General features: G+C 36.8%; 1 protein-coding gene across 1 annotated transcript in view; it reads right to left on the reverse strand.

The window, feature by feature from the left end:
* Positions 1–13,950, reverse strand: part of LOC129227906 (low-density lipoprotein receptor-related protein 2-like) — a 146,766-nt gene extending 132,816 nt beyond the window's left edge. The window contains 3 exon segments of the mRNA XM_054862527.1: positions 10,721–10,852; positions 12,345–12,452; positions 13,857–13,950. Of these exon segments, the coding sequence (XP_054718502.1) occupies positions 10,721–10,852; positions 12,345–12,452; positions 13,857–13,950 (334 nt within the window).
* Positions 13,951–14,458: the final 508 nt, after the last annotated feature.

Raw genomic sequence — 14,458 nt, forward strand, 5'->3', positions numbered from 1 at the left:
CACTTGCTGATCGGTGACATGCAAAAGGCACGGAGCGACGACATCCGAATCGATCCGGCACATTGGGCAGCTTTCGTTCTTTCGCCGGTAGTGTCCGGATGGCATGTTTTCTTGGTTAGAGTCTCTCCAAGCTGTGATGCAGTTCCAGCAGAAAATATGGTCACAGTTCCGCAGAATCCCGAACTTGCGATCGGACATCTGGTCCTTCTGCGTAACAACTTCAAAGCAAACGCCACACATTTTATCGCTTTCGTTTACAGAATCTGCCATTTTCACAAAGCAATGAATCGAAGCTAATTCAGTGTATCGAAACTAGAAAAAAACGACCTTTAAACTTGGTTCTCACTTTCACTCTGCCAAAAAAGCTGAGTATGAGGCAGACTCACAAAGTTTGAAATTCAGAGTGAATAGCGTATGCAACTTCAACACCCAAACTGCAATTGAACCAACTAATCAACAAGTGTGCGAACAGGTTATACTGAAAAGGAGCTGCTGACAATAGTTCAAGAAGGGGAGAGAAGAAGGGGATCCCTTCGGGAACGGAAGAGCCCCTATAGGGGGTGGAGACAAGAATTTCGATTGGGGGAAAGCCTCCCTGACGTTTGTTCTACTTTGACAACCCATAACGAAATAACTAAACGATGAAAGTTGTTTCTACAAAAGCTACGGACTGCGAGGGAAAATGGGGTTGCGAACTCTTAAAACGTTTCCCCCCTAAACTTAACTCATAAAACCCCTAAATGCGATTGGATAATTCATATGACGTCAGAAAGTGACGTGATCCTTTAACTGTGACGCCACACATGGGATTAAAAGTACACGTGACCATTGATACTTTTCGTTGCTGATGAGACAATGTTTTTTTATCCTTTTTATGTCATTTTTGATCAAAACCAATGGTTAGAAAGGTTCAAAAAATATATGTAAGTAAAAAAATAAATGAAACAGTCGAACAATAACATTTTCAAAGGTAAAAGAAAAATATTTTTACCTGATAAAATCCTAAAATTTAAACCCCTAAATTTACCCCTAAAAATTTTATCCCCCTGAAAAATCCCATTCTAAAATTTTCCCCCTAAATTTAGGGGAAAAACCCCGAAGTTCGCCACCGACTCCAACTCCGGGAATTTTGAACCATCGACACCGACTCTTTTACCTCAAAATCAGTCTGACTCCGACTCCGCAGCCTTGGTTTCTAGCCGGAGCAGGTCTACAGCCAGAGCGAGATGCACGTAAAAACTGTCGCCCCGGGTCCCTCAAAAACAGCGTCCCCAAAAATTATGAAATAAATAACCGTAAATGTATACTGCCATGTGCAGGTAAACGGCAGTATCTGCAGTAATAAGTTTGCGATATATTTAAAGAAACGCATTTTGAAATTAGACGTTTTTTTCGCGCCTTTTTTTCAGCGAAAACCAAATAAGCGAGCTTTTTTATCTTTACTAATAATAAAGCTGAAAGTCTCTCTGTCCGGATCTCTCTCTCATCTCTCTCTCTCGGTCTGTCCGTAGGGATCTATCTCTGTCCGGACCGGATCTCTGTCTGTCAGGATCTCTGTGACGCGCATAGCGCCTAGACCGTTCGGCCGATTTTCATGAAATTTGGCACTAAGTTAGTTTGTTGCATGGGGGTGTGCACCTCGAAGCGATTTTTCAAAAATTCTATGTGGTTCTTTTTCTATTCCAATTTTAAGAACAAAATTCTCATAAGATGGACGAGTAATCCTGGAACCGTAACAGGGACACAAGCCAATTGGCGAGAAAATTCACCATATATTATTTGTAAATATACAGGCGAACCAAAAGACCTTTTAATTTTCTATTACGGGCAAGCCGTGCGGGTGCCACTAGTGTACAATAAAGATAACGTACAGTAGATGACAAAAATGCAAAAAAAAAAAAAGAAAAGAAAAATTGGCAGTTACTGCTCTTTACCTGCACACGGCAGTTTTCTGCTCCACACAAAAAACTGAATATATTGTTTTCTCGGCAAAAATCATATTTATTAAAGAATTTTCGTTTCAGGTGTCATTCAATTTGCTAAATGGGAAAATCTCTCATTAATTTCGTAATAGTGGTGAAATTAGGGGTAGTTATTTCGTAGTCCTAAGAAGTTTTTAAAATCAAATAAATTCAATAAAAAAGTAAGGAAAGGCAGCTTAAAATATCGACCCCGTCCTCTTTCCGCTATTGTGACCAAACACAGCCTAAAATTACCATTTAAAGTTTTCAATATTAATTGCTAAAAAAGATCACCAAATTGCTCTCCCTCTAGAAATGCCACTAAAAATAGCCAAAAATTACATTTTTCAGACATAAAAAGACATAAAAAAAATCGGAAAGAGTGAATGTACCCCTCTAATTATCTTAACGTCACCAAAGAGAGCTGTAAATTGCCTTTTTATGACTTCAATTTCTGAAAATTTTGATTTTTATTCTGTTCTTGTGTTTGCCTGTTTTGTATTGCGTTCATTGTTTCTTTTTTTTTTTCATTGTTTGCTTGTGTTTCCCCCTTTGTTTTTGTCTCTGTAAGGCGTAAAAATAATGTCTGTACCGACTGCTGCATTGGAAATTTAAAAAAAAAAAAAAAAGTTTCCGAAAATTTGCGGGAGGAGTCCCCAATCCCATTCGACCAGAAAAAGCTGAAAATTAACTGAAATTCTGAAAAAAAAAAATCTTTGAAATAATCCCAACAACCCTTTCCCCTTAACATTCCCCCACATTTTTTGGCAAGCCATTTTTACATCATTTTGAACATCTTTAGGGGAGAGCTTTAACTAATTATCCAGAGCAAAATCTTGCGAGGATGCGAATTTGTTATTTCACATTAAAAAAGAAGAAGAAACTAGTAATAATTTGCTTGATAATGTAAAAGCACACATTATCTAGAAAATAAAGAGGTCGGTGATTACGGGAATTTCGTATGAAGAGAACCGAAGGTTAAAAATCGCGAAAAAATATTTCTCAAGGCAACTTTCGCGATTTCGACGAGTTCGCGAAAAATAAAGTCTCGCGCAAATAAGTCCTTCTACAGTATGTAATATTCGTTTTCAAAAACGAACTAGAAGTTATTGAACCACTCCAGACTGTGCATGGGCCAACTGTTGTTTTGATTATTATTTGAATAAAAATGGCATTTTGTATAAAAAAAAAAAAAAAAAAAAAAAAAAAAAAAAAGAAACACAAATTTCAGCTTTGAAAAAGATTTTGGAAAATTGATTAAACATTTCTCCATTAATTAAAATTACTGAAATTTAATTGCAATGCTGCAGCACTCGGATACGATTTCACAGAAATGAAGGATTGACCCCCCCCCCCCCCCCACCTTTCTTTTCTCTCCCTGCCACTAATCCCTTCTGACAAGATGGCACTTGGCAGATAACCATTTGTTTCATTGACAGGTGGTTGTGGTGAGTGCAGTTGAAAGATCTCTGTCATTGTTCGATTTCTCTCTAGCGAACTATTCATAGCGAATTCCGAGAACTACAGCAGATTGGATTCGCGTGAACCTGCAGCTAAAAAACCAAGAAGATCAATTACAGGTTAAACTAAGGTCATTGCCTGATTCTCTTAAATGAAAGTGGATAATTGTTACTATAAAGATAGTTTTTCAAGATATTAATTCCAATTGCCAACCAACATGAAATTCAAGTTTTTGAACAACATTTTCGGAATGAAATTTTGATTCGCTGCTTCATTATCTAAACGCACAATTTACGTAACAAAAGCTAACACTTGTAATTTTATAGAAAAATGGACTTTCATTAGTGTGTTGCTTAATATCTGGGTGCACATTCCAAGGGACCAAACCCTTTCCCTCAAAAGCTTAAGGGCAGGGCCTGATTTAGACTGAACGGGGCCCTTAGCTATTTCACGTATGTGGCTCCTTCTGAAGTTTGAACAACGTTTCTCTTGGTGCTGTAAAACGCAATTTTTATTTTTACTTCCTTTTACAAAAAAGGAAGGATTGTGTTCGCGAAAACAATTTCACTCAAAAATTGACCTTAATTTCCATTTTGCTCACCCCCAAATGAATGTAGATTTTTTTTTTTTTTTTTCGACCCACCCACACGTGGATAAGTGCCTAAGAACGTATAGACGTCAGAAATATCCTTTTTGACTATTCAAGAGTTAATTACAACAAGTTTTCTCGTGACGTCTGTATGTACGTATGTATGTGCGTATTTACGTATGTGTGTGCGTATGTATATCGCATAACTCGAGAACGGTATATCCTAGAAAGTTGAAATTTGGTACGTAGACTCCTAGTGGGGTCTAGTTGGGCACCTCCCCCTTTTAGTTGCACTCGGGTGCTTCTAAAGGGGTCTTTTGCACCGTTTTGGAGAGAAATCATTGTTACTTTCGATTCAAACTCAACTGCTGTTATAATTTGGCGGACACTTGGCGATGTATCGGCAGTCTTTTGATCGCCAAGTTCTGACGCAAATATGGCGACAACTTTGGCGATTTTTTTCTTTTTTTTTAAATCTGGTTTCAATTTGGCCACTGTTGGTGATATTTAGAGAGTTAACTATTGAAAATTGCCAATAATGGGGAAATAGCATTAAATTGGTGTAAAAGGAATTTTGAAGAATGGATATAGAATTCTGCATTTTGAAGCCTTATAAGATGTCGTTGGAACTACAAAAATTTCAGGTCAAAAATAAGCAAACAAAACTTCTTAAAAGTTTTTTACTCTTTCGCAAATTAAGATAATACACGGTAAAAATTGTTTTTGATTTGACAAATCAATGACAGCAATTGAAAGAGCGTGGGAAGAGAAAAGACAATTTATTGTTACTTGCTCACAATGGCTTCGAGTACAATTAGTTTCTTATCACCTCTCCAACCCACCGACAAATACAACTATGAATTAAATATAAAATGATCAATAGTAAAAAATGCTTAAAAGAAATGTTGTACAGATTTAGAAAATATGTAACAAGAGAGTAACATACGCTTGTTTGAACATTTCATAACTTATACACTTGATAAGAAACAAAATTGGATCCTACTTTGCTTAGGATTTTCAAAGACTTATCTAATTGTTTTCAAGGATTCTAGAACAATTAAAATTATTAACCGCGCTTCATTTGTACTTTTCAGTCTCTGATATTTTAGTATTTGATTGTAAATTTTTAACTTCGTAAGAAACCAGCTGTTTTAAATTTAAAAGTAAAAAGAAACTAGATTTCTCATGACAACTTTTCTTCTGTTGCAAGTGGGACAGAAAACAGAAAAGGATAGAAGTACTGTTTTTTTTTTTCTGTTCTAAACAAATTAGCAATATGCAGAAGTAAGATAAAAGCAAGCAATAATAAAAAAATTTCCATATACTGCATTCGGAATTATATAAATAACAATATATGAAACATGTGAGTAACAAAAATTTTATGAGGCAGTGAGAAGCAAAGGGATGTAAGTGGACATTTCGAAGTTTTGAGTAAAACGCGTTTAAACATAAGGTCCTAGGTAGGTTTTCGTTGAAATCTTTTTCTAAATCATGCTGTATAGCAGCAACTACCAGGGCTACTAGTACCATCTCTTGCCCCAAAACAGAGGAAAGGTTCACCTACCATTTGTACTAGTTATCTCCAATTCTTTTAATTTTGCCACTTAGATCCCTCTGCTTATCACTGCCTCATTTGTTCCAGAAACGTGAGAACCATGGTTTCTACATTTTTGGCGCAGAATGTCGCAAGAAGCTGAATTTGACATGTGTATTAGCATTCCTTCTCCCTACCCCCCTCCCATTTGTGATTTGTAGCCACACTTTTATAAAATTTCAAGATTTTCAAGCACTAGAAAATGAAATTTATTTTTTCAATTGCTTTTTCTTCTTTTTTTTTCTGAACGAATCATACTAATTTCCGGGAGTTGCGGGCCCCTAACAAAGCGGGGCCCCTAAGTTATAGCTTGCTTAGCTTGTACGTAAATCCAGGCCTTCTTAAGGGGGTGGTAAAAGTGACAGGAACGTATGTGGAAATTTACTTCGGGAGGGTGTCAGTGGTACAGAAGGGCCAGTCTGTACTGTTATTACAAAAAAAAAACAAAAGGTTTAACTGGTACTTTATTTTTTAAACTACGTTAAATAAAAATTCAGGCTTAAAATATAGAAATTGTGCAAAAAATGCGAATTTCAGCAGCTGCAGTGAATGGCTTGACTATTATCCATTATAAGATTTTTTTTTTCTTCCTTTTTACTTTCTTCTATATCTAATATATAGAAGAAAGTATTGGTTTCGTGCAAATTTTCCAATTTCGAATTTTGACGGATTCGAACGTTTTGAGAACTTTGTGCTGAGTCCATTTCGACCATTTTTGGAAAATGTCTGTCTGTGTCCGTGTGTGTGTGTCACGTATGTGTGTGCCCAGTTTTTTGTGGCCGCTCTCCAGCAAAAACTACCGTATGAAATCGAACGAAATTCGGTGCACATATGTGCCCCTATGTGAACTTGTGCCCATTGATTTTTGGTGCGAATTCCTCCAAGGGGAGTGGAGCAATGGGACGCTTCTTGAGTTATGCGTGCCTGCCCCAGGAAGTAAATGGTGGTATCAAACAAAATTTGATCCATATGTTGCCCGTAACAGATACAGGTGCTGATTCAATTTTGGTGTCAATAGCTCAAACGGAAGTGAGCTATAGAACGGTTTTTGTCGTCAATTGTGGCTGCTGTATCTCAAGAAATAATGAACGGAATCAAACAAAAAATTATCGACAAGTAGCCCTTAGAGGGTATAAGAGCTGATTCTATTTTCGCGTCACAGCTGAAAAGGGGGTGGCGCAATCGAACGTTCTTTTTTTCCCATTGTGAGTTCCATATCTCAAGAAGTAATGCTACGTTCTGGATGAAATTTCGAATAAATGTGAATCCATACGTAAACAGGCGTTCATTCAATTTCGGCACCAATCGCTCCATGGGGGCTGATTTTTTTTTTTTTTTTTTTTTTTTTCTTTTTGTGTGAGTAGAAATAGCTTTATAATTGCAACAATAAGAAAGATAAATCGTAATAGACTGTCGTTTGTGTATTCGGCGTGATTTTAATTGCTGCAAAAGGACCAGAAAATCGCGATGATTTAAACTTTTTAGCCTACTTTCCCAGTAACAGTCAGAAAAAGATGAAAAAAGCATGAAAGAAGGTTTAATGCTTCTTGAAAATATCGCAAAAAAAAGTGTCAAAAATAAATAAAATAATTAAATAAATATCAGAAAATTAATAATTGGAAAGTAGGGTATTGAGATGGGATAAAATGTCTGTCGGCCTGTCTGTCTGCCCCCCCCCCCCCTAATAACTTTTGAATGAATAGCCCGATTCGAACAAACGTTTTTTTGTTCGAAAGATCTCGGCGAGGACACCTCATTCCCATATTTCACTTTTTGATTTGAACTATTTTTTGTTCAATTTTGAACAGTTCAAAAAAACTTAACATTAGCGCCTACGGGGAAATTCAAGGCAACTCCGAACTGTGAGGCGAATTTGCTTCAGACAAACTTTTTGGATAAAAGAATTTGATGAAAAACTTGTATATAAAATATCTTTTTGATTTGAACAATTTTCCGTTCAATTTTGAACAGTTCAAATCCCTTAACATTAGCGCCTACGGGGAAACTGAAAGTCAGATTCCTTACTTGAAGGCGGATTTACTTCAAACAAATTTTGTTGGAAATAGCTTTTGACGCCAAACTCCGGACTCCGACTCCGGAAATTTAGGGGCACCTGACTCCGACTCCGACTACTGTGCCTGATAATTAATAGGACTCCGACTTCCCGACTTCGACTCTGACTTCGTATCTTTGGCAAAAATTTATACACGGAGGACAAATGCCTGACTCCGATTCTTGGATATTCGACTCCGACTCCTTTATCCCAAAATGAGATTGACTCCGACTCCCAGCTATGGTTTTAACTGTAAAATAATTATTTTTGATATGACTTGTTTTTATTTTCACGCTAAAGTTTTAATTTAGTTATTCAGTTTTCGGCGAATAAACTCGTAGTCATTTAGGTTTCTACATAAAGATATGCGCAGACGAGTTTTTTTTTTTTTTTTTGACAATGAAAATTATTTTTTTAAGTTGACATTTTATTGTTTTTATTTATTTTGGTAAGTGCATTAATTAATTCAAAAAATTATTTTTGGGCAACAGGGGAAAAAGAAACGCTTTTTTTTTTTTTTTGGATATGGTGTATTTATTTTAATGAGCTTATTAATTTTAATTCTTATTTTTTCGTTTTGAAAGCTGTTAAAGATCTTTTCTTTAATGGAAAAAAGTGTATTAGCTGCTTTGTTTAAAAGGTGCTGCTATTTTATTTGTTCCTTTTTTTTACGCATCTAATTTTTTTTAGATGAGTGAGGAATATTTTATTCCTAAAAATCAGCTTAAAATATTTAAAAAATATTTGAAAAAATTTACAATTTTAGCTATTTTTGAGACTATTGATCAGGTACTAGAAAGTAGTATGGGTATACGGGAAAGTAGGCTCGTTTAGTTCTAGACAGAACTTCTTGTTAACTGTTGCCATCTTCTGTTTGTTAACAAATAAATATTTGTAATTATTTTAAGCAAGGTTTTTAAAATAATTTTCATTCTTTGCTTTGCTTTTGAGATAAATCGGGAATTGGGTAGGTCGTCAAGTTTTGGAGTGTGTAATTTTGTTTTTGTTGGGAATATTGCTTCTTCGTCAAGCATGGGGAGGGATCAGAATTATAAGAAAGATATAGAAGAAAGTTTCATAATGGCCACAACATACTAGTTGGAAAATGTCTGCCTGTGTGTGTGTGACTGGTTTTTTGTGGCAGCTCTACAGCAAAAACTACTGCATGAAATTGAACAAAACTTGGTACACATATGTGCCCTTACGTGGACTTGTGCCCATTGGTTTTTGGTGCAAATTCCTGCAAGGGAGGTGGAGCAGTGGAACGTTTCTTGAGTTATGCGTACCTGCCATTTCCCAAGTAACTGGCGGAATCAAACAAAATTTAGTCCATATGTTGCCCCTAACATGTACAGGTGTTGATTGAATTTTGGTGTCAATAGCTCAAACGGGGCCTGATCTATAGAGCGTTTTTTATCGTCACTTGTGACTGCTATATCTCAAGAAATAATGAAAGGAATCAAACAAAATTTTATCGACAAGTAGCCCTTAGAGAGTACAAGAGCTGATTTTATTTTGGCGTCAACAGTTGAAAAGGGGGTGGCGCAATCGAAGGTTCTTTTTTTCCATTGTGAGTACCATATCTCAAGAAGTAATGCTACGTTCTGGATGAAATTTGGAATAAATGTGAATCCATATGGCGTTGGATCAATTTCGGCACCAATCGCTCCATGGGGGGCTGATTTTTCTTTTAGTGTGAATGAAAATATTTTTATAATTGCAACAATAAGAAAGATAAATCGTAATCGACTGTCGTCTGTGTATTCGGCGTGATTTTAATTGCTGGAAAAGGACCAGAAAATCGCGATGATTTAACTTTTTAACTGCTGTCATCTTCTGTTGATTAACAAATAAAATATCTAATTGATTCAAGCAAGGCTTTAAAAATAACTTTCAAGTTTCGCTCTTTGCTTTGCTTTTGCGATAATTCAGAAGTTGGGATGGTCGTCAAGTTTTTGTGTTTTTTTTTTTTTTTTTTCTGTTAATATTGCTTCATCGTCAAGCATGGGGAGGGATCAGAATTCAATAGAAAGATATAGAAGAAAGTTTCGCTGTGGCCACAACGTGCTAGTTTTTTCTTAAACTAAAGACCTAACAAAAATGCACGTTTCTGCAAAAATTTTCGTTACAGGCGATTTAAGAAAAATTTTCACAAATATTTGAAGAACAAAAAATGAATTGTCATTTTTTGCATATTTGGCGAAACTTCAAGGGCTTGGCAGGGACCTAAATATATTTTGATTTCAAAACAATTTTTTTCGAACATTTTTGATATCGATACACAACTTTCCCCGCACAGGCAACTTCGATTGTTAAAAAAAAAATTAAAAAAAAATAGAAATCGACCCACCCTAGTGGGTACGAGGGTGTCACTTGCTTAAATGCTTGTCCCTAAGCCCCATGTTGACAGGGCCTGGTTACCTCTCAGAATGTTTAGGGGACCTAAATTTCACTGTAAAATTGCGTTTAACAACTCCAGTTTCTGCTTTTGACTGCGTTTCTTAAAGAGATAGCAAACATATGAACTTAACAAAAATGTTTGTAAGAATTAAATTATTGAAAGTAAGGACAAATTTGATAAAATGAAGCTAAATTTTCAAGTGCGGGATTTAATTCAACTCTGTTACAATGTACTTTTATGAAATTTAATTTCCTTTGTGAAGTGTCGAATATGATTCTTAATGTTACAACCCAAATTTGCTGAGAATTCAAGTGCAACATATGCAATAAACAAAATTTCCATTAGTTGGTAAAGTGGAATAAACTGAACTCTGATTTATGCTGGGGGGCTACATAGCATTAGTAAGTGTTGAATCAATGTGCATAGAATGTTTAGAAAAACTTCCCCAAACAAAAAGTGAGGGGCCCTTGAAATTTCAGGGGATAATCGGGTCCTACATGTTGAAATGATCTCACCCTGGAGAGGGAGGGGGGATTCCCTGATGTCTATCGTTCTGCAACTTTACAATTGAATCCCAATTAGACACGGTTAATAACGCTGTCAAAGATTCTAGTTTTTTCATTGCTTTAAGTAATTTACTTTCGAAACTCTAATCACTTACCGCAATCTTTCTCGTCAGAGCTGTCTCCACAGTCATGTTCTCCGTCGCAACGCCAAGATTCAGGTACACAATGTCCGTTCTTCCGACACTGAAACTGGTTGCTCAGGCATTTCTCGGGGTGGACGCGGCCTTCTGAAATGAGTGATGAAATTGCGTTTGTCTATATAAATAAAACAAAGAATATATGTGTGTATGTATGTTCTCTAACAAATCCACAGTTTGCGTCGGATCTCGACCAAATTTGGCAGGGAGGTACTTGGGCACTAGAGATGAGACGGGCTCGGGCTGTTGGTTATTTCCGGTTCTAGAGCCCGAGCCCGAAGCGGGCTCGGGTTCTAGAACCGAAAATAGGTTTCGGGATTGGGCGGGCTCGGACTCAAGCAAAGATATTCAATCGTCAATCTCCAGACAAATTCACAGAAAAGAAACATTTTCCTATTGTGAGAAAGTGAAAGGAACATTTAAATTAGTTCATATATTGGGAAAATTTAACCCCCCCCCCCCGCAAAAAAAGTTAACGCTTTTTTATAGTGTTTTTTTGCGATTACTATTGCAGTATGTCATTGAGTAATGCATTTGAAGTGGAGCATTTTGTGAAATTTTAGAAACTTCTGCTAATGAAGAACGTTTGACTTAACATTTTTCATTAACAGAGAGATCATGTCAGACTGTAGAAGGCTCGGTTTTTGACACAAGAAAGTTCCCTTCGGGCTTGGGCGAGCTCAGATTGGTCCGAGACAATATCACTCGGGCTCGGGCGGGCCCGGGCTCTCAAAAATGAGCCCAAACTCACCTCTATTGGGCACCGGAAAAGGAACGTAGGGGGGTTTTCAAACGCCAAAAAAGTACCGAACCGTTTGAATTTTCATTTTAGGGCCCGAAAATGGCATTATAAGACTTTTTCTACCCGAAATAATTATCTGATTTTCTTGATTTAGGTTCCACTCGAAAGCCCGCGGAAAATACCCCTGTAAATGGTTTTCTTCCTTCGAATTTCAAAAAAAAAAAAAAAAAAAAAACAGGCGGCTGCAAAATTTTTAATTTGCCGTTTTTTTTCTTTAAGAAAGATTATTTTGACGGAAAATATTACATTTTTTTTTTTTTTTTCCTAATTGAAGCCTAATTGTTGAACATGCGTTACTTGACAAAACTTTTATTTTCGAGGTAGACCGTGCAAAGCCGAGCTGCGCAGCTAGTACTATAATAAAGTAAAATCTCGATTCAACAATATTTAGAATACCCAATACCCATGGCAATTATCGCTGTTGAAAAATCCAGCATAATATCAAGAGAGGCGATGTACTTTAAATATAACAATCAATTTGTTGTTGAATTCATATCGTTCATCGGCAACAATAGTGGTACAGCTCAAAATTAGAAGAAACATAATTATTTTTTCTCCTAATATGTAATTTACCATTCAAGTAGTTTAGTTACTCAATAGATGGCACCACTTATATTTCACATGAAGAGTAATTGGTATTAGTAGTGCCATCTCTTAAGCAACTAGACAACTAGAGCGGTTGGTCGCCTATTGGGAGAGTACCCGCATTACTGTCACAAACTAATTTTCTTCACTGGTGCGTGATGGCGTAAGAAACGGTATAATCAACAGTTCACCTACCACAGTTTTCTTCATCTTTCAAGTTGCCACAGTCGTTGTCTTCGTCGCACAACCACATCTTCGCTATGCACTTTCCATTCCCGCAGTTAAACCAGTTGGAAGGACAATCTGTAAAACACGAAATTGCGTTGCCAGGTTAGAATTTATGAAAATAGCCATAGCCAAATGTAATCAAAAATAGCGAAAATAATGAAAATTAGACAAGCCTGGCAATTCTGGTATTAACCACTTAACGCAGAAGTACCCAACCTTTTTTTCTGCCCGAGGGTTGCACCTCATATTGAAACCATTCTCGCTCACCAGAATACAAATAAAATTTCAATTTTTTTTTTTAATAACAGGGTTTTTTGGGATACAACATGGCAATTTCATGGTTTTAACAGCATTTTCGATTTGTAACGTTGGACAAAACAACTGGCCACACGGATCAGCTTCTCGGGCCGCTGGTTGGTCACCACTGACTTAACGCATTTGCCTCTTGTTCGGTTAATCTCTATTCCGGACGGATGAGTTCATAACAAGAACGAAACTGAACTGATAACCAGTCTCTGAAAGTGATAACCAGACTATCAGTAGTGGTGGATCCAGACGATCCTCTTCAGAAGGGCGAATGGCTAATAAACTATGGGGGGGAGGTGGATAACAAAAAAAATAATTCAGTTTAAAAACTTAAATGTGTTTTTAAATTGTTTTATTTTTTATAATATTTGTGATTGAAAGAGAGTTTTTTTTTTTTTTTTTTTTTTTTTTTTTGAATGATACTAGTGCATTGAATACAAAGAATAAAAAGTTAAAAAAAAAAAAAAAAAGAACGGGTTAGGGCGGCAGTTTTAAGTTTTTGCCTCGTCTCATAAAAATTGAAGATCCACCACTGGGCTCTCCCCCGAAAATTTTATTCTAAAAACGCAGTTTTTGACTATCTTTGGTGGTATATGGAGGAAATGAGGTCCTTCTGCGGAAATTTTTTGAAATTGAAGCTTCAACAATGCGATTGTTGGTCCTCTTCGGTGACGTGAAGGGAAGAGATGGGATTCAGTTAAATTTTGATATTGGAGTTCTGAAATACGATTTCAGAGGACCTTGAATAATGCTTGGAAAAGGGCGGTGTAGAGGCTCTTCCAAAAAAAGAAAAAAATTCGGATATGAGGTCTTAAAGTGCAGTTGTGGGCCATCTATGATGACATTAGGGGAAGGCACGGGTTTCAGAAGTTTTCTCCCGAAATCTTTTGATACTGAAGGGTCAAAATCGCAGCTTTTAACGACTTTCAATGATTTTGGTAGGTAGGAGTAGAAGGACGGGAGGTGCTGTCGTTATATATTGCATGAGCATGCCCGCGTTATTTCATTTCTACTTCCGTCTGAATTTTGTTCTAGTAAAATAGATAGGCTAGATTCTTATTGAACTTATTTATCATAGATGGCACAGTTATGCAGCGTTTTTCTGGTATAAACCACGTTTTCTTCTCTAAAGTAGTTTTTTGGTGTTTCAAAGATATTGATATTTTTTCTGACTCCTTTTCGGCCATTCTAAGGCCCTTATAGTGGAGGAGCCGACGTATCCGCCATTTTGGAGCAAACTTGTTCCAGCGCCTCGCAGCGATAGCATTGCTGCTGTTGTTTACATTTCTTTAGCATATGTGAAATTGAGTCAAATGGGTGGCTGTTCGGCTGTTAATTGTGCAAACAGCTCCACAAGAAAAGATTTCAGCTCTTCAGCTTTCCAGCAGATGCAGAAAGAAAAAAGAAATGGATAATTTATAGCCGACGAAGTGACCGGCAGCCTGGAAATGGAACTCGCTTGTGTGAGGTTAATATCGATTTATTTCTCATGATTTTACTATCATTACGTCATAAATGCTCTGTAATCTTCGCTAACGTGTTTCAGTGTTCTAGGGAATGTCTTTTATTCTGTATTTCCCTGTTGTGCGATAAATACGCTTGCTCCCGTAGCTCCAACTGGTGGATGCGTCGGCCTCTCCAGTTATAGGGGTTCTAGGCCATTCAAGCAATTGCAGCCCAAAGTATAGCAGATTCAAAAATTATTGAATCATGTAGACCAGGGCTCTCCAACCTACGGCCCGCGGGCCAAATTCGGCCCGTAAACATTTTTTCCC

The sequence above is a fragment of the Uloborus diversus genome, chromosome 8 (genome assembly GCF_026930045.1).
Source record: "Uloborus diversus isolate 005 chromosome 8, Udiv.v.3.1, whole genome shotgun sequence".
In the NCBI taxonomy this organism is placed as follows: Eukaryota; Metazoa; Arthropoda; class Arachnida; order Araneae; family Uloboridae; genus Uloborus; species Uloborus diversus.